A 21,702-nucleotide genomic window follows, 5' to 3' on the forward strand; every position below is an offset into this window, starting at 1 on the left:
GTAAACCTAGCGTCATTCCGGACTCTTCGCCTTTGGATTTGGACAAGGTTGAAGATTCAAGTAAATCGGTTCAATCATTTGCCGCTTTTGATACTATAATGTCAAATATGGTGGGGAGTTCGAGGATGTCGAGGCCGATCCCATTGCTTCCATTGTGACTTCATCAAAGACTACCAAAGTGAGGCAATCGCGAAGAAGACGTCGGGTCCAAGGGGCCGAAATGGAAAAGTTTGGTGAATTCATCCAAGATGCTTGAGCTCGTTTGCACTCTTGGTGGTTGCGTTTTGTGGTGAAGATGGTTGTTAATCGTTAGTCTTTCTTGCGATTGGTTACCATCTTTATTTTGGTTCCTTTTTTTTCCATTTCTATTGTATCCGATGCATCACATTTATTTGTTTATTTCGAGCTTTGTTATATTATTGTTTACGTTAGAGCTCAGTTTTCAATGATTGTACCCTTTTATGAGGCTTTAATTTTTGTTGAAGTTCTCTTAAGTTTATATAGTTTCCCCCTTTTTCTGCAAAAAAAAAAAAAATAAAAATAAAATAAAAATAAATAAATAAATTTAATTATTTAAAATTAACACAAACATAGCCTGCAAAATGTTAATCACTGTTTTGCGCATTTCTCGTAAGAATTCAAGACATACTTTTTTGAGATTAATCAAAGGTCAAATAAATGATGGCGTTGTGGGCCCAAGTTCATGGAATCCGATGTAATCAGTTGGTCAAAATCCCAGGGTATATATTAGTATGATTGGCACGTTGAAACGGAGCTGGAATTCCATGCACAACAATGCCGTCGTTAAACACCACATCTGTGGCGGTGATCTTCACATTATTAATCCTCATCGGCGACAATAAACTTCCACCTCCGGCCACCGTAACCATTAACCTCTCACTGTCAATCATTGTCGGTAACATCGAATTAACCGGCAATTTCATTATATCCACCGCCATAAGTCTCTGATTAGGAACAATGTGAAATCTCAAATTCGATACAAACAGGTGTTCGTCATCAAATAGATAAGCATCATCGACGGCGAAGATAGTCATACTGTAGAATTGAGATAACATATCTAGGTTTTCTTGAATCATTAATGCGAGAACCGTGTAATCACTGTTGATACGGAGATGATACACGACATCAGTTAGCAATCCGCGCATGGTAGCAGACGGATGTGAAGGATATGTGAGTGACGGTGGTGGTGGTGATTGTGGAGAGAAGTATGGATTGAAGGCGGCGGCGGTAGTGATGGATGTAAGAAGGAAGAGGAGTATTTGGGAAAGGGTTGCCATTGTTGTTAAACTGATTATTTTGAATCTACTATTGTATAAAGAAAATGGTGGTTCAATTTTTGTTGAATGTTAGTTAAGTCTCGCCTAAAAGTTACTTGTAATAATCATAACTATTTCTCAGACTCAGACTCAGATTCGGACTCGAACTCGGACTCATTGTAGATTATGTTTGGGCTTCGAATTGTGCAGTTGTAGGACGATTTGGAAATTATTCTCGCGACTAGCCCTATGCTTGTTAGTTTTTGGATCATTTGTGGTGGTTTGTCGGGGCAGTTTAGTCATTTTGGTCGTGATATTTTTCTAGTTTTGTCGTGGGGCTTAGTTAGATCGTTTTTGATCTGAATGTAAGGTTTTTTTTCGTGGTTTATTTGTATTTGCTAGCTGCTTGCTAGTTGTTTGTTCTTTTTTATCGATAATAAAATACTTGCCTTTAAAAAAAAAATAATCATAACTATTTGGGCAATTTATCCAAAATAGTTCACTAGCTTAAAACTAAATTAATATCAAAAGGTATGGTCACCAATTTAAAAGTAAATATTCAAAAGGTATATTCCCATTCCCATTCTCATTCCCATTCTCATTCCCATTCCCATTCCCATTCATAATCTAAAGATTAAAAATGTAATACTGTAAAGATTAAAAATGTTCTTTTAAAAGTGTTAATTTTATTTAAAGGGTGTACGGATTCGTAATGAACTCGATATTTATTTAAGAAGTTTACCTTTTTTTTTTTTTTTTTTTTTTTTTTTTTAAGAAGTTTACCTAGTAACTGATAAATTAAAAAAATTAAAGTTTGTTATAAAAGTAATAATTGGATGATAATTTTATTATTATTATAGATATTGCATAGTATATTTTTTTGAGTATAAATAGGTGTGTTGAGTTAGAGTTTATTGTATGTATTTTTTGGTTAACAAAAACACTCTCTCTCTAGATTCCAAATGCCACCAAACTCTCATTGTACATTTTTCTATAAATAAAAACCAATTACTCATACCTTTTGTTCAACCTTTGTTTTCTCCGTTTTACAGTATCTCTATCTCTATATACCTTCTACAATCAAGAACCACTAAAGGTAGTTATAAGCCTACTGAATTATAACACGTTATCAGCACGATTATCTCAACATTTATACTAAATATGGTTGGCTCTGCCACCTAACTAATATATGGTCGGTTATACCACCTAAATGATATATGGTCGACACTGTCGCCTAATTTACATTTATGTTATCTAACATTTATTTATGTATACTAACATTTACATTTATGTTATCTAACATTTATTTATGTATACTAACATTTACAGTTATGTTCACTAACATTTATATTTATGTTATTTAAGTTATATATGGTCGGTTATACCGCCTGAATTATATTTTCTGTAATCTGACTCTTATTAACTTCACTAACATTTATATTTATGTTAATAAGACCTCATGATTGTACGCAACACGTCATTTGACAACACGGTACTTTATGTACGCAACACGTCATTTGACAACACGGTACTTTATGTACGCAACACGTCATTTGACAACACGGTACCATGGGTCGAGATTAATTCCGATCAATACGAATACGATGGGGTCTTTATATGTTATCTAACATTTATGATTACTTATGCAATTAATCATTATTTATTTCATGCATACTAATGTTTATTCTTAAAAATAAATCTTAAAAGTTAAAATAAGAAAAAATAGTTTGTATTTTTATTAAAGGTAAATCTTAAAAGTTAAAATAAGAAAAAGTAGTTTGTATTTTTATTAAAAGTAAATCTTAAAAGTTAAAATAAGAAAAGTAGTTTGTATTTTTATTAAAAGTAAATCTTAAAAGTTAAAATAAGAAAAGTAGTTTGTATTTTTATTAAAAGTAAATCTTAAAAGTTAAAATAAGAAAAAGTAGTTTGTATTTTTATTAAAAGTAAATCTTAAAAGTTAAAATAAGAAAAAAAAATCTTATCCTTTATATTACTCATACGCGTTTTGATATAGTGACTTTATTCGTTAACGTCAACTAACGACGTTACAACGGTCATATATACATAACGGTTGTTAACGTCAACTGACGACGTTACAACAACTATATTTTTCAAATATAAAATAAACATCTCCGTTTTCACATTTTCACAAATCAATCTTCATTTTTCAGATTACTACTCTCAAAAAGTTTTTGTAAAAATGATTCACACAAGGATGATTTTTCCTATTGTATTGGTCATATTAACTATCATCATTGTTGCTAATATACCACCGGGTGAACCTATATTCTATCCTGCCCTTGTGGTTTTATTATTTGTAATCATACCATTATTCTGTTGTTTGCTGCTTATGAATTTAAAATGATTCTAATTTCATTTTATTATTTGTCTATGAATAGAAGTTGATTATGATTATGATTTATGTTATTCATCTTTATGATAATAGAAAATGTCGAATTTGAAAAGGCTTAAATTTGCTCATTTAGAACAAGTGGGAACAACTATTTAACATGGGTTATGAATGTAGAAAAACATCTCGAATCAAACTGTAATTTAGAAACCCTGAATGAAAATAACAATTATTCCGAACAAGAGAAAGCAATAGTAAGTATTTTTCTTAGCAAACATATTAACGAGTCCTTAGAATCTACATATTATATGATCGAAAATCCAAGTGTATTATGGAAAATACTCAAAGATAGATACGATATTAATTATCAAAAAATAAAATAAAAAAATAAAAAAAAATAAAAAAAAATAAAAAATAAAATAAAAAATAAAAAAAATAACAGTGATCCATGAAAGAATAAAATTAAAGATATTAGTAGACGCTCTTATAAGAATTCCGGAGATTCTTATTAATGATCTGGTAACGTGGATCACCAGTCTAGTATTTCTTGAATACATGAACATCTTGTTTAGCTCTACAAATAAGTCCCAAAAGAAAAGAAAACGAGAGTGAATCTGTTGACAAATCTTGATTAAATTAACCCTGAGCTACCTTGAGACTTGAATGGTTTGAATTTTCTAAGATGCCTAGTTTTTTTTTTTTTTATGTATCATTCATAAATAAATGGTTTTAGACCATAACGCATATGTTTTATTAAGTGTTATCTTTTATGTATTTCAGATTATAACTTGTTTGCAGGTAATATAATTTGATTATCTTGCTGAAATATAACTCATTATTTACATATCTTATTTGAAGTTTTAGTATGAATCCTGCAGAAATACAACATCAATTAAATGGTAAAGACCTATGTATTGCAGATAGTAGTAACATACACACTATGATCAAATCTAAGAAATATTTCATTGATTTAAATCAAATGAAGGAATTATAAATACTATATCAGCTCTTGCAAACTTGATATAAGAAACGAAAAAGGCAAAATTTCATATTACCAAATGGTACGAATTTTTTGGTAAACAATGTCTTGTTTTCTCCCAAATCAAAGAGAAATTTGTTAAGTTTCTCTGATATATATCATAATGGATATGATTATCAGTCAATGATAATCGAAAATGAGAAATATCTATGTAGCACCGAAAAGCGCATAGGATTAAAAGCGCATATGATAAAAAGCGCATATGATGAAAAGCGCAGCGCATATGATTAAAAGCGCATATGATGAAAAGCGCATCGCATATAATTAAAAGCGCATATAATGAAAAGTGCATATGACGAAAAGCGTAGCACATATGATTAAAAGCGCATACGGTGAAAATGATATATGATGAAAAGCACATATGGTGATTAATAAAAATCACATATGGTGATTAATGAAAAGCACAAATAGTGATTAATGAAAAGCACATATAGTGATTAACGAAAAACACATATGGTGATTAATGAAAATCACATATGGCGATTAATGAAAAGCACATTGAGAAATAATCACCAATGTTTCTTGAAAGAATTCAAGGGTATATATATGGACCAATTCATCCATCATGTGGACCATTTTTCTAATAGACGCATCTAACGCATGGTCTCATGTTTGTGTGTTATCAAGCCATAATATGGCATTTGCAAAGTTTCTTGCACAAATTATTAAATTAAGAACACATTATTCTGATTACACCAATAAAAGGATGAGACTTGATAATGCTGGTGAGTTAACATCTCAAGCTTTTAATGATTATTATATGTCTACAAGGATTGTTGTTGAACATCCAGTTGCTCATGTGCATACACAAAATTGGTTTAGCTGAATCAATAGATAAACGCTTACAGCTAATAACTAGACAATTAGAAATGAGTACAAAACTCTCAATATTTATATGGGGACATGTAAATTTACATGATGTGACATTAATTCGCATTAAATCAAGTGCAAGTTATAAATATTCTCCATTACCAACTTAATTTTGGTGGAGACCAAATATTTTCCATCTTAGAACATTTGATTGTGCAGTGTATTTTTAATTGAACAACCACAACAAATGGTTCCTCAAAGAAGGATTGAAATATATGTTAGATATGAAACATCTTCAATCATAAGATATATTGAACCCATGACGGGTGATGTTTTTACAGCAAGTTTTGTCAATTGTCACTTTAATGAAACATTGTTCCCTATATTAGGGGGAGAAATGAAATATAAATAAAATGATGTTTCATGGTGTGAACATCAATTAAGGAATATTGATCATCGCACAAAAGAATGCGAAAAGAAAGTTCAAATATAATGCATATGCAAGAACTTGCAAATTAATTACTTTATGCATTTAAAGATACAAAAAATAAGTGACTAAATCATATATACCAGCAGTAAATGCTTCAGCTAGAATTGAAATTACAAAAGCTGGCAATAATGTCACTCATGAGTCTTTGCTACGGCAGAAACGTGGGAGACCAATTGGTTCCAATGATAAAAATCCTCGAAAAAAAAATTAGCTGATAATGAGGTAAAAGAAAGTGTTCAACAAGAACCACAAATCAATACTCCTTCTGCAGAGGATATTGATAAATGTAAATACATAAATTGCAATAAATTATGCAATATTATGAAACTGAAATGAAATGAAAAATCTTGATGAGATATTTTCATATAATGTTACAATGACATCATGAATAAAGATGATGATCTGGAACCAAAATCTGTCATTGAATATCAAAATAGACATGATTGAGCTCAACAGAAAGGAGCAATACGAGCTGAATTAGAATCACTCAATAAAAGAAAAGTTTTCGGATCAATCGTTATCACTTTTAAAGATGTGAAACGTATGGGATATAAATGAATTTTTATCCGAAAAAGAAATGTGCAAATGAAGATACAAGGCAAAACTAGACTTGTAACTCAAGGTTTCCCACAAAGACCAGAAATGAATTATGAGGAAAACTTATCCTTATGTAATGGATACAATTACTTATTAGATACTTAATCAACCTGGTAGTTACTTAAATGCATCTCATGGATGTTGTTACTACTTATCTATATGGATCACTTGATAGTGATATATATGAATATACCTGAAGGGTTTAAGGTATCAGAAATATCTAACGCAAAACCTAAAGAAATGTATTCCATTGAATCACAAAGATTTTTATATGGGTTGATACAATAGTATAACGGATTAAGTGATTACTTGATAAGAAAAGTGTATACATATAAACTTATTTGCACATGTGTTTTAATTATGAAAACAATGACCAGATATATATCGTAGTTATTTATGTCAATGGTCTTAATATCATAGGTACCAAAAAAAAGAGATCCATGAAGCCATTCAACTTCTAAAGAAAGAATTTGAAATGAAAGATCTCGGAAAAACCAAGTATTGCCTTGGTTTACAAATTGAACATATTCCTAATGGTTTACTTGTACATCAAACAACATATACTGAAAAGATTTTAAAACGTTTTAATATGGACAAGGCAAAACCATTAAGTACTCCTATGGTTGTTAGATCACTTAATGTTGACACTGATCCATTTCTTCCCTGTGAAGATCATGAAGATATCCTAGGACCAGAAGTACCATATCTTAGTGCAATTGGAGCTCTTATGTATCTTACAAATTGTACAAGATCTGACATTTCTTTTGCAGTTAATTTGTTGGCAAGGTTCAGCTCAGCTCCTACCAAAAGACACTGGAATGGGATCAAACACATATTTCGATACCTTCGAGGAACTACTGATTTAGGATTATTTTATTCTAACGAATCGAAACAAGATTTGGTTAGTTATGCAGATGCAGGTTATTTATCTGATCCACATAAAGCTAAATCTCAAAATGGATATGTATTCCTAAATGGAGGTACCGCAATATCATGGCGTTCTCAAAAACAAACACTTGTTGCAACATCATCAAATCATGCCGAAGTAATTGCATTACATGAAGCCAGTCGGGAATGTTTTTGGTTGGATCAATGACACAACTCATTACTGATTCTTGTGGACTAGAACGCAATAAAAGTTCAACAACTATCTATGAAGATAATGTAGCTTGCATAACACAGATGAAAGAAGGGTATATCAAAAGTGACCGAACAAAACACATACCCCCTAGATTCTTCTCATACACTCAAAATCTCATTAAGGACAACCAGATTGAAATGAGATATGTTCAGTCCAGCAAAAACTCTGCTGACCTTTTCACCAAAGCACTTCCAACTGCTATTTTCAGAACACACGTTCATAATATTGGCATGAGGCATGTTCAGAAGATGTAACAACTCAGGCGTTGCCTACTTGAGGGGGAGTCAACTCTATGCTGCACTCTTTTTCCCTTAGCTAAAGTTTTATCCCAAAGGGTTTTCTTTAGCAAGGTTTTTAACGAGGCAGTACTAGTTATTCACTAATAAAATTATCATCCAAGGGGGAGTGTTATAAAAGTAATAATTGGATGATAATTTTATTATTATTATAGATATTGCATAGTATATTTTTTGAGTATAAATAGGTGTGTTGAGTTAGAGTTTATTGTATGTATTTTTTGGTTAACAAAAACACTCTCTCTCTAGATTCCAAATGCCACCAAACTCTCATTGTACATTTTTCTATAAATAAAAACCAATTACTCATACCTTTTGTTCAACCTTTGTTTTCTCCGTTTTACAGTATCTCTATCTCTATATACCTTCTACAATCAAGAACCACTAAAGGTAGTTATAAGCCTATTGAATTATAACAAAGTTACGGATATGCATATGTAATGAATTTACACTTTTGTAGCAAGTTAACAAACTCAATCTATTCCTATTGCAGTTGACAAACTTTTTAGTTTTATACTTTTATATCTATGATGTAACCATTTTTTTGACTGAGTAACATTTGTAAACAATGTTGTGTACTGGTACGTTCAGGGGTATCATGTTGGCAAAAAAAAATGTACACATAAGCATGTTGGTCAAAAGGGTAGGAATTATGTGGTGTGTGAGTTTAACGAGCGTCTTAGAGTACCAAAATGTGGACGTGAAAAGGGTATATGATGATGAGTGGTTTGATTGAGGACTTTCTCGTTGTAATGTTTTTTATTTCATCTATTGTTGATTAATATTATATTACTAAAGAACAAAATTACACGGATAACTTTTGTGAATCACACTTATAGTTCAAACTTAATTTTTTTAAGTGGATAGTCAAGAAGTTTGTATTTTTCGATCATTTTTGTCCAGTCATATGACAAATGTTAAATTAATCCGTTAACTCCAGGCATGTGTTAGACACATGAGAGTATTTATGTCATTATTCACAAGTTTGGACTATCCATGCACATTTATCATTATACAGAATCCGTTAACTCGGTTGACAGAATTTGCTACACCTATTCCGGAGATGATGCCGACGAACTGAAGAAAAACAATCGAGAAAGATGACCGGGGATAGGTTATGTTCGATTTGTAGGGCCCATCGATATTTTGGGTTTTAGTTGATGTGTGTAAATCGTTTGTAGATTCCAGATATCGATTATGGTGACGTCACCTTGTACGAAAGTGATAGTCGTGGAGGTGGTGATAATATGGGAACGCAAAATGATGGTTGAATCTTCCCTTCATCATATTCTACAGATAATTTTGAATTTTTATTTGGATTTAATCAAATATTGGGGTATAATATATGGGATTAAACCGATGGTCATGATGCATTTTGTGTTTGTAAACGTAGCACCAATTCCAAAAACATCACGAGTTTGACTAAACGATAAAGACTTGTTAGTTAAATTCTCTCCCCACTAGCAAAATTGGGGGTTTAGAGGAATAGAAAAATTGGTGAATCAAGGTTGTTATCGAATTTTTGAAATGGGTTTTGTATGTGTAACGAGCAAAACAATTTGTACTTGAAGGATGTAAAATAAAAGTGGATATATTTTGAGTTTTTGATTTAGATTTTGATCCCTTAAATCAATTTAAATTTTTAGTAGTGTTTGATTTTGAGTTGTTTATTGAAAATAACAGATTATGAATTTTGTTAGTGAGAGAAGATATGTGGGTAAAGATGAAGATGAAAGTGAGTTTCTTGTTTACTGTGAATTCATGAGTTGTGGACATAATTACCTTCATATGCCTGGCATGTGAGGCCACTTAAAAGATAGAAATAACAGACGTCAGATGTCTGGACTATCCAAGAACGAAAATACATACTTCTTGACTAAAAATGTTAAAAAGTTAAGTTTGGACTATCCGTATATTTTCGAGCAAATCAAAAGGATTATCCGTGTAATTAAGTATTATTAAAGACCAAAGAGATTCAAGTTCATCAAATTATTTGTGATTCATAGAAACATTTCAAATATATTTGATTAATAGTTTATAAAAACTGAAATCTTTATTGAAGTGAATTCAAATCACCCATTTCAAATATTTACGTGACTAGTAATGCAAATTGAAAATAACAAATGCTAAATATGTAACGTGGCAAATAGTTTGAGGTGTGAGTATGTACCTTTTCTTAATTATAACCGGAACCATAAATCTGACCTGCGTTAGAACCCCCACTTTCCAATTCATCGACCAATCAATTCCATTTATTCGTTCATACGAACTTTTCAATGGAGGGATCATCGAAGCCAATGATCGCAACAAGAGAAGAAATGGTAACGGCCAAGGTACCATTAGCGTACAGAGATCAGTGCGCACATTTGCTGATTCCACTCAACAAATGCCGTCAATCTGAGTTTTATCTTCCATGGAAGTGTGAAGACGAACGTCATACTTATGAAAAGTGCGAGTATGAACTTGTTATGGAAAGGATGCTTCAGATGCAAAAACTTAAACAATCTAAGGATCAATCGCAAGGCAGCAGTATCCCTCTTATCCCTAAAACCGCCAATGCTTAATTGGATTCAATCGCATCGCTGATATTAGGTTAGTTCTTTCTGTTTTGGTTTTAATTAATCTTAATTTTTGTTATTGTTGTTTATTTATGCTGATGAGGATGTGATTTGTTGCCTAGGTGTGTTGATTTTAGTTTTCTAGGGTTTTGCTATTTAGGGCTCCGTTTGATTGCAGTTTTGTTTCTCACTTGGCTTTATGAAATGAAATACATCATACGTACATACAAAAATACTATATTTTTTTTTAGATAAAATAAGCTCTACTCTTATAGTTATGGTTGTAAGGAAGGGAAAATTAGAATATCTAGCACCGCAAAGTCAATTCGATTATCATTCTTAATAGTAGCAGTAGTGTGGAATATAGTTTCATTTTGTTTTCATTTCGGCTGTAGGTCAGTTGATGACTTCTTCCTGTTAGCTTTAATTAAAATGTTAGCTCTTAGTATGATTTGTTTATCAACCTGTTTTGTATTTATATATAGTTGTAATAAATGTCTAGTTTGAATCTGTCCGATAAACTGTGTTTTCTCACGAGTATATGATTGTCACTACCTTTTTTTATTACATGGATGCGTCTCAAGAATATATACGTCTTTATAAAGTTGTCAAAGCTACTACAATTTAATAAGAATGGTCTCTTTTTCTTCACACAGATGTCCCTTTGATTTGTTCATGATGATTTCTGAATCATTGTATCCATAGCCCTGATGGTTTTTATTTTTGTATTGTGGCGAGCTCTATTTTTAAATTTTTTTTATTTTTTTTAGGTAAAAGGGATAATATATAAATAAGAAATCAATACAAGAGCTCGATATACCCAACATTGAAACAACAAAACCAAGACCCGGGAAGGATTGACACTGTTACATCCTAAACCCACAGGCCAAAACAAAACAAAATACACAATCGAATAGCCGAAGCTGTCCTATCTTTCATGACACACTAGGGCTAAACGAAACATCCACAATTAATCCAATACTAATTTCATATTATCACGTCTGAGATCCCATAAAGCAGCAGCTTTGATAACTGCACGCCTTTGAGTTTCAGAGTGAACATTTTGTTTCTAACATGATTCATCACAGTTTTGCTTAATTTATCTGAAGATCTTTCCTTGTTCTTGAACAAACGACTGTTTCTTTCTTGCCAAACTAAATAGACCATGGCAGCAAGAACAATTCTATTGATAACATTCCATATATATTTATTTTTCTTTTGAGTTTGGTTGATGTATCGTTTTCATTGATATTGCATGGTATAAGTGTCGATCAGTCTAGCTTGTTTTCTGAAAGGCCTATCTTGGGTTTTCTGTTTACATATACATGTATGGGAGTCCTATGCTGAGTCTGTAACTAATACGTCTTATTTGTGATTTATAAATTTATGGATGTACCACTATCAATACCCAAAAAAAGCTATATGCCTTCACAAAAGAATATTATGCCACAAATTTGAAGTCTGTATATGATCATGTAACATGTTCTAAACTGAGTTGTGCAAACCTGATTAAGCTAATTGAGCAGCTGTTGAAACTCCCGTTGACCTATTATAATTAATACCATCACTATTTAACAATGAATACTACGGAGTATGTAACATGCTGTAAAATCAACTTAAACTAATTGAGAAGCTGCTGAAATGGAAGCTGTGCAAAACTGAGATATAATCACAGGTCATTTAACCTGCCGACCCTTTATATATTTATATTTATCTTTCTATAATTTTTATATAAATAATAAAAAACAAACAAAACAAATCAAGAAAATCTCCATTCAGATGCTGAACAAATAAAAAAAATAATGAGAAGTAATATGAAGCTCCTTGCTCTTGTACTTGTAGTTCTTATTGATAATCAGTGGAACATGAAAATTATGTACCTGTGATACTTTTGAGTCCTTGCAACTAATTCATTGCACACCACATTTTCCCTCTTGTTTAATATAAATTTATAGCTTTTGATTAGAGTCGTAAACTTTTTCTTTTTTACTGATCCACATTGATATAACACATGGATGATAGGAAATACATCCAATAACGTTGTAATGTGATATACAGAGATTGTGAGTCATGTTTTATACTGTAGTTAGTACTCCTTGCGTCCCAAGATTAGTGTCCACTAAACAAACCTTAATGCTTATCTATGAAATCAATAGGTTAGAGTTGAGCCGATGAATATCTTAAACTCGAATGGATATATTATAAATTGCACTTAATTTTAAGCCTTAGAAGATGCTCACGAGAATATATATATATTCAGGAGCCTTTATGGAGTATATAATGTATACTTTTGACATCTGGTTAAAATGTGGATGTGTTTTGAAAAGTAGAAAACAATTGGCTAACTAGAAATTTCTTTGTGCAGTAAGGAAAGTCATTTTATATTGTAAATTTGTAATGTATCTAAACAGTATAAAAAGGACCGTGTGAGAGAAATATTTTGATCATCTTGTTGACTATCTACTTCACAGTATTGTTATCACAATCGTGCCGATATGCTGATATAGACTTACATTTTTACAGGGTTTGGTATAACTGCAAAAGTTCAACTTTCAGTGATTGTGGATGCTCTTGTGAGGAATATTTGGAACCGTTTTATGGTTTTTTTTACCTGTTTAACTGATTAAAATAGACACTTGTTTTGTTTCTGAATAAGATCGCCGTGCAAATGGACCTTGATTGTTTTTTTTTTCATGCTGAACTTCTATCCAAAAAGATGTACTGAGAGTTGAATTTCAGAACCATTAAAATGCAAGGTTTGTGATGAAAACCTAATGTATTCCAACTTCATCTTTCTTTAAAAATATATATATATGTTTCCTTGAAGTGTCATTGTAGCCAGTTAGCCACTGTGGTATATGGTATCACAGTTTTTTGAAATCTTGATGGCGGTGGCGATGGTGGTTATGACAAATTGACGATACTTGATTTGTTTTAGAAGAGGGACATGTTTATTTGCGTAAATATTTGTTTGGAGTGTGCCATTTATGTTTGGTTGCTAACAAAAAATATTCCAAATTTTCTTTTTATTGGGCTGGCGATAGGCTAACTATCTCTTACATCATTGGAATAACTTTTGTACAGGGTTCTCGAGTCTTTAAAAAACATGTTTCCAATAGGTTGCAATTTATGTTATACGACTTAATTACTTGTTCTAAGAGTTGTATCGCAAATCAGTTCCTTCGTATGCCAAATATACAAGTCACCGCTTAAACTAACTAAACATTTTAGTAATTTTTATCAGATAATAATGTATAACTTCGTACATATATTTAAAAAATTAAAAGTACATTCATACATACACAAATGTCCCTTACGATTTATTTCGTTTTTCATCTATAACTTATGCAATTGCTTTCGTATATATAATTGTGGGACTATTAAACAGAATGGGTCTCTAATATAAGATTGTAGTATAGTTATGTGTATTTTTATTAGTATCTCGTAATCCGGAGATGGTGTTAAAGTTTAAATCAATGGTGACACTAAAATAAAAACCTAAAAGTTTTACACTACGTGGACTATATTCACAGGTGTCACGTGCACTCGCTAGGTAACAAGTAGCTCCGCTACTAGTCCAAAACAAAAAGTAATAGCCCAACTTGAAACATCGCAAGTAACACCTCAACTCGTCTAGATAAAAAGTAATGCATCCAACCGTATTTAACCTTATAACAATATTATTGCCAAATAAACCAACTATTGCAAATATCACCTCAGCGCATCCTAGATCACCTCGTACACTACACAATCACAGGCTAAAATACAAATGTCTTGATAGTGCAATGTTACAACAAAATAGTCTTGATATTGCAATGTTACAGCAAAATACTCTACATAATTTGATTCAAAACCGTAGGAAATACTAAAAAAAAACACAAATTTCTTTGATAATAAATACGATAAGAAGATCTAAAAAGGATCTTCTGTTAAATTCAGGGCAGGTAAAAAAAAGAAACCCATACAAGCAAAAAAAATGCAAGAGTAAATAAAATAAACACCAGAGCATGGCAAAGCATTGTTCAAAAGTCACAGCTTCATTCACCCACAGATTAAAAAGAGAGCTTTTTATCCAAACCAAATGCTATAAAATCCTATAAAGTCATTGTAGAGAACAACACATAGTAAAAACAACTGAACAAACCCCTTGGTTGTGTCCTCCAAAGGATTAAAGTCTTCTAATTCAAAATACTTCAACAAGAAAACAGAAATTTGTAATACTTGAAACATTTTTTAGAAAAAGTTCCATCCTGCAAGAAAGTCTCGGGTCAACGCCACAGCATCAGATTGATGAACATCCATGTTGCTAATCGGGTCTTCTTGAGTTCCAAAAAAACTCAACTCATTCAAATTTCCACCAACACTGTCACCCTCATGTTCATAAGTTGCACAAACATTTTGATTGATAACATTGGACCCAACACCACTGCTACCAAAAGGATTGACAAGATCAAATACGTCGCGAACATGTCCATTGTCAAAAAAAAGTTTTCCATTTTCAAAATTAGACCCGTGAGAGCTTGCATATGCTGGCACAAAGTTGGTAGCACTGGTATTGCTAACCGTTGAGCCAACTAGACCAGCTTTTTGAAGCAACGAAGTTGCAGCAAGTGGTGCCATTGAACTTGTATCTGATGTAGAATCAATTAGACCACCACCATTTCGGTAGTTTGTGCCGTTATTCAACAGAGCAGTTGTGTCGTTTATTGGAGTAGTCACCAAATTTGTATCAAAGTTTGACTGGTAATTGTGTGTGTCTGATTGGTTGATCAAGAAGCTGTTGTGATGACTTGTTTGGCCCAACTGAGACACACCTTGTGAGAATGCTATTGTAGAGAAAACCTGGGAACTCAACTGAGTCGAACTTTGGCTAAAGTCAATGGGATGATTATTGTAGGAAGTGGTTTTGGATGATGTGATCAATCCCATGGAGTTCATAGTTGGTGGACTCATTTGACCCAGTGCCTCACAGAAAGCCCTGTGCTTGATTAAGCTGTCACGCCTGCAAAATTATACTACGTTTTAATTGGATGTTATATATATATATATATATATATATATATATATATATAACATATATATATAGTGGTAGGATCGAGGGAAGTAACCATTCGGGGGGAAGCGGGGGAAAGCAAATTTTTTTTTTTTTTTTTTCGTTTTTTGAAAAAACTTTGTTCACGAACATTATAGATGAGATGAAAATATGAACATTTAATAAAGACACTTTGTGATAAATGTTTTTATTTTGGCGAAAAAACGCTTGAAGTGGTAGGATCAAGAGGGAAGTAACCATTCGGGGGGAAGCGGGGGGAAGCAAAAACTTTTTTTTTTTTTTTTCGTTTTTTGAAAAAACTTTGTTCACGAACATTATAGATGAGATGAAAATATGAACATTTAATAAAGACACTTTGTGATAAATGTTTTTATTTTGGCGGAAAAACGCTTGAAGAAGTAATATATAACAATTATCGTGTTTTTCGAGCGTATGTTGAGGTTTTAGCTATTGGGGTTTAGATATTAGGGTTTAGATATTAGGGTTTATAGGGTTTAGATATTAGGGTTTAGAAATTTAGGGTTTAGGGTTTAGATTTAGGGTTTAGATTTAGGATTTAGATTGAGTTTTTAACACGAACGGTTTAGAGTTTAGGGTTTAGGGTTTAGGGTCTAGGGTTTAGGGTTTGGTGTTTTGGGTTTATGGAATAAACCCAAAACACCAAACCCTAAACCCTAAACCCTAAACTCTAAATCGGGCTAAATTTTACTTCACAAAACATGGAAAAAAACGTTCATATTCTTCACGAACAATATTATCTTGAATGTTATTTTTGTCGATCGTTTTCCCGCCTAAATAATAACATTCATCACGAAGTGTCTTTTTTAAATTTTCATATTTTCGTGTGATCTTGATGCCGGAAAAAAAAATTCCAAAAAAAAGAAATTTTTTTTTGCTTCCCCCCGCTTCCCCCCGATTGGTTACTTCCCCATTGATCCTGCCCCCTATATATATATATACATACTAGGTTTTGAGCCCGTGCGTTGCACGGCTACTCAAAATCCGTTTTATATAAGTCACTTATTTTCATTTTATGACGCTTGATCTACATTTTCAAACAATATTTGCGGTTGTGTTTAAGGGGTCATGTCGACCCGATAGCTTAAGTGTGGTTAATTTGAGCCCGTACGCTATTTTCAATAAGTCATAGCGATTACTATTTGAAACTTTAGATAAACTGGTAATGGGTTTGATTAGTTGACCAGATCAAAAGGGTCAAACTTTAGCCATTTTGTTATTAATTCATTGAAATATTTTAAATGTGTCTTTCAAATAATATGTTACATCATTTTTTGACTACCACAAATAACACAAAAGAATCAATAAGACTAAAATGGAATGGACAAAGAAGTGTTGGAACCAAGTTCATAATTTAGAGGTTAGAGAAGTACAGTCGGTCAAGTTCATACTTTAGAGGTTAGAGAAGGAACATGCATATATTTTATGATCCAGATTTATAAACCACTCTTTTACAACTTTCTCTCCAACAAATAAATTTTGTATCAATTTCTTCTTTGACGTTATATCTGTTGGAAATATGTTCTCGGGTTGGCTACAGTTCGACCGTAGTTTGACCGTGGTACATATATTCCGAAGATACGCACATGACATTAAATAATAAAAGTCCATTTATCCTATTCGGTCACACACAAAGGCCAGTCGTAAAATTGTTTGATATACCTTCTAATCGGAAATTAATTTATTAATCATTAGTTAATGGTTTAATAAATTAAGTAAGTTTTTTTATGTGTATACATATACTTACAAATCTAAATATGTAGAGATTTGATTAGATTTTGCAAATCATATTTTATATAAGATATAAGGTTTGATTTGATTTATAAAATATGATTTGATTTTGTAAATCTTATTTTATATAAAGATTTGATTTTGCAAATCTTTCCAAATCTTTATTTATTACATTTGTACTAGATGTATTAATTGTATCAATTATGTAATATATAATACCAAGTCTTGGTATTGAAAAAGTTATGAAAAATATACAAAAACACACATACAAAAATGTTATTTTTCTTTCTTACTTTCAAGTAACCAAAAATACTTGGAATCTATAATTGGGTTCGGTTTTTTGTGGAAATAAAGAAGAAGAAAATATCCGTTAAGTAGAAGGTATAGATCGAAACAAGGTTGGAACTTTGGGTGTCTACCGTTTAGAGGAACTCTTCTTTGAGTTTTCAAATTCAATCTTCAAAAGGCTACAAAGGTTGTATTCTAATCTTCTCTTGTTCGATTTCGTTAATTTATTTTGTTTGCTAAAGTTTTGTACAATGATCCGTGGAAGAGTATGATTTTGTAAAGTTTTTAAAAAATGCTTCCGCTCGCTTTGAACTTGTATCATACTCCAACAGTGGTATCCGAGCCATCTTGTACAAGTTTTAGCAAGCTAATGTACTCTATGATAATCGGTTTGATGAGTGTGTTGTGCATGATTCTTGGAGATGATTATGCATAACAAACATGCACAACTATTATCATGATTTGTGTATTTATGTTTCCTAAATATCACTTGAATCTTAGATTTTGACAAAATGTTAAATGGTTAATCTCATTTAAAAAAAAAAAATCAGCTTGAACAGTCTGTATTCCATGGACTGTTTCGGAGCTTTAAACTCAATATTTTCGTATGAGACTAGTTGCATTTGAAATCTAACTGAAAGAACTTAAATTTGAAAAAAAAATCATCGAAAACGGATTAGAAATGAGTAAGATATGACCATTTAAAGTTGCATATATGAATCTGCCAAAATCCAAAAAATTTTATTAGTAGCTTGCATGTTGACTATTAAAGATTCAATGTTTAGGAAAATAAAGTACATAAATTATATTCATGTTTTACATGAAATGAGAAAATTAAAATTGTTAATTTTAGACTTTATGCCTTGTTAAAAAGTGAATAAATCTCCAACATATTTTGATTCACTTAATATGTTTGTTTGGATAGTTTTGGCATGAAAATCATACTTACAAATATGAAGTGGGTTTACATACATACATAAGTTATGTAAACAAGGAGTGATTATTTTGTGTGCCATTAAGTGTTTAAATCAATCCTTATCGAAACATGTTTCATAAAATGGATGTTTGGCACTCCATTTGTAATGTATATGATTGTTGTATGAAATCGGTAGTATTTGCCTCTATAAGAACCTTGTGTGAATGTTTGGTTGTGTGATTTAATTTATTATTTATTCGGGATGAATGTAATAATTTATTAAACGACTTGCATGTCGTATTTCTTATTTATTCGGGATGAATGTAATAATTATTAAACGACTTGCATGTCGTATTTCTTTTCATATTGTATTTGTAGTAGTATAGAAAATGTAAAATAATGCAACCAAGATTGGAATCACGAAAATGATGTTAACAAGGCGGCCCGTCCGAGCATTTAATGGAGATGGCGGTTTTAGTGGGAGCTAATTCTCACACAAGGTTATGTCCCTAGTTGATCAAGTTTTTCCGTGTGTTGGCTCACCGGAAAAACGCATAGGACTCGAGGCATACTACCGATAATTGCGTGTCATGATTATTATTGTGTTCTTATTTGTCTATGCCATGCTAGCTAGAAAATTAGTATAGCAACAAAATACAATAATTACTTAAAATGGTTTGGTTAAAATTAGTTTAACAAACGCAACACGCAATACATAATTAGCAAATGTTTTAAAATGGAATAAACTACTTTTGCTAAAAGAAAACAAAACCCCGTTTTTAATGTAAAATTTACGCTACCCATGAGTAGTACACACATCTGAACCTTCTACCTGTTAGAGTTCGCGATACCCGAGAGTCTTGGGTGTGACTTTAGTTGGGTGTTGGGAAGGGTGAGGTGAATTTCGCGATACCCGAGAGTCTTGGGCCGGATTTCACGTGTATCTATCACGGACGGTTTACAATCTGAAATCGTGGTTCGCAGCAAACCCGCCACGAGGAAGGATTAGCGTAGAAGGGATTAAACATGCCAAGTGAAATAATTGATTATCACTAAATCCTGCAGAACCTAAGAATTTCACAATGGATGAAATTGGTAATATAGTTACCTACCTAAATAGCTTATAATTGGCGATCCGCGGTAAACCCGTCGTTACCATAAGTGAAATATGGATCTTAACCTTGTTAATTATAATTGTTTGAATATTGAACACACTTGGGTAATTATCTTAACAAGAATTAAACATATCAAACTAACTAATACAACTTACTTTAAAAATATGATATATGTCTGCAACAAACACAAATCCTACTACGTCATCAATCACTAATTTCTGCCTTAAAGGGCTCCTCGAAAAGGACAAGCTTACGGGCTTGAACTACATGGACTGGCTTCGCAACCTAAGAATTGCTCTTAGGATGGAAGGAAAGATCAGGGCAATTGAGGAACTCTTACCGGCAAAACCCGGATCGAGAGCTACTCAAGCGGCTAGGGACGAGTTTTAAAAACATCGTTCCGAGTCTAATGAGGTAGCATGCTTGATGTTGGCGACCATGTCTCCGGAGCTCCAAAAGGGCATGGAGAGCTTAGGGTCGTATGACATGCTTAACCAACTCAAAGACATGTTCCAACAACAAGCAAAGCAAGAAAGGTTTGACACCGTGAAAGCTCTCGTATCTCGTAAAATGGCAACGGGAAGTAGCGTTAGTGTCCATGTACTACAAATGAAAGGATAGATAGACCGACTGGAGCGCTTTGGTTTTTCCATAAGTCAGGAGCTTGCAACGGATTTTATCCTGAACTCGCTGACTAATGCATAGAAAGGATTCATTATGAACTATAATATGAACAATATGGAGAAAACAATCATGGAGCTCCATGGCATGTTGAAAACCGTTGAGGCTAACATGACCAAAGCTAAACCCGCAACTACTGTTCTAGCCATTCGTGAAGGTGGGATCAAGAAGAAGAAAAACAAAACAAAGGGCAAGAACAAGGGCAAGGGTAAGGTTGGCACGTCCAACTTCAAACCTAAACCTAAGGGCATTGCTAACTCTTTTACTTCAAAGATCCCGCAAACCAAGTGTCCTGAAGAAGCAATATGCTTCCATTGTGGGGATAAAGGACATTGGAGGCGCAATTGTACTAAGTACTTGAAGGAACTTAATGAACTACGGGCTAAGGGTGTCGCTGTACCTTCAGGTTTGTTCATGATTGAACTAAACAATACTACTATTTCTAATTCCTGGGTATTGGACACAGGATGTGGTACTCATATTTGTACAAATGTGCAGGGACTCACAAGAAGTAGGAAGCTGAAGACCGGAGAGCTCAATCTAATCATGGGGAATAAGAACGTTGCCTCTGTTAACATGATTGGAGAATACAAGCTTTCTTTTGATACTGGTCTATGTATTGTTTTATCTAATGTTTGCTACAGTGCCGAAATGGCAAGAAATATTATATCTTTTGATGCTTTATTTAATGATGGTTTTGATTTTAGTTTTGATAATGGATCAATACTTGTTCACAAAAATGGGATGTTTTATTTCAAGGCTAGTCCTTGTAAAGGCATCTTAGAAACCACAGTAAAGCTAAATGATAGTTCAATCTATAATGTTGATTCATCCAAAGATGTTTTGAATAAAACGTATCTATGAATGTTGATTCATCCAAAGATGTTTTGAATAAAACGTATCTATGGCATTGTCGTTTAGGCCACATAAACAAGAAACGCATAGCCAAACTCCAGTCAGATGGAATTCTAGAATCATTTGATATAATATCGTATGATGAATGCGAATCTTGCTTATCAGGAAAAATGACAAAGGCACCTTTCATAGGAAACTGTGAACGGGCTAAGGATTTGTTGGGTTTGGTACACACTGATGTGTGCGGTCCGTTTAGATCGCCTACTAGACACAATGAACGATACTTCGTTACATTTACTGATGACTTCAGCAGATATGGTTACGTTTATTTAATTAAACAAAAGTCTGAAACTTTGGGAGTGTTCAAGGCATACCAAAATGAAGTAGAAAATCAACTGAATAAAAGAATTAAGATTCTCCGATCTGATAGAGGTGGTGAATATCTTAATGATGAATTTCATGATCATCTACGGAGTTGTGGGAT

General features: G+C 32.5%; 2 protein-coding genes across 2 annotated transcripts; one reads left to right on the forward strand and one right to left on the reverse strand.

The window, feature by feature from the left end:
* Positions 1-428: 428 nt before the first annotated feature.
* On the reverse strand, positions 429-1,298 carry LOC139859693 (fasciclin-like arabinogalactan protein 21). The gene is made up of 2 exons (XM_071848474.1): positions 764-1,298; positions 429-517 (listed from the first exon to the last, which is right to left on the reverse strand). Exons 1-2 carry the CDS (start codon positions 1,296-1,298, stop codon positions 429-431), a joined length of 624 nt encoding a protein of 207 aa, XP_071704575.1.
* Positions 1,299-10,235: 8,937 nt separating this feature from the next.
* On the forward strand, positions 10,236-13,360 carry LOC139858695 (NADH dehydrogenase [ubiquinone] 1 beta subcomplex subunit 7-like). Its single transcript, XM_071847530.1, has 2 exons — positions 10,236-10,595; positions 13,085-13,360. Exon 1 carries the CDS (start codon positions 10,280-10,282, stop codon positions 10,565-10,567), a length of 288 nt encoding a protein of 95 aa, XP_071703631.1. The 5' UTR covers positions 10,236-10,279; the 3' UTR covers positions 10,568-10,595; positions 13,085-13,360.
* Positions 13,361-21,702: the final 8,342 nt, after the last annotated feature.

This window comes from Rutidosis leptorrhynchoides, chromosome 7 (genome assembly GCF_046630445.1).
Source record: "Rutidosis leptorrhynchoides isolate AG116_Rl617_1_P2 chromosome 7, CSIRO_AGI_Rlap_v1, whole genome shotgun sequence".
In the NCBI taxonomy this organism is placed as follows: Eukaryota; Viridiplantae; Streptophyta; class Magnoliopsida; order Asterales; family Asteraceae; genus Rutidosis; species Rutidosis leptorrhynchoides.

Coding starts and splice junctions, on each gene's coding strand:
- LOC139859693 (XM_071848474.1), bottom strand. CDS start 1,298: ATGGCAACCCTTTCCCAAATACTCCTCTTCCTTCTTACATCCATCACT. Junction 518..763: donor AATTCCAGCTCCGTTTCAAC/GTGCCAATCATA, acceptor TTTTTTTTGCAG/AAAAAGGGGGAAACTATATA.
- LOC139858695 (XM_071847530.1), top strand. CDS start 10,280: ATGGAGGGATCATCGAAGCCAATGATCGCAACAAGAGAAGAAATGGTA.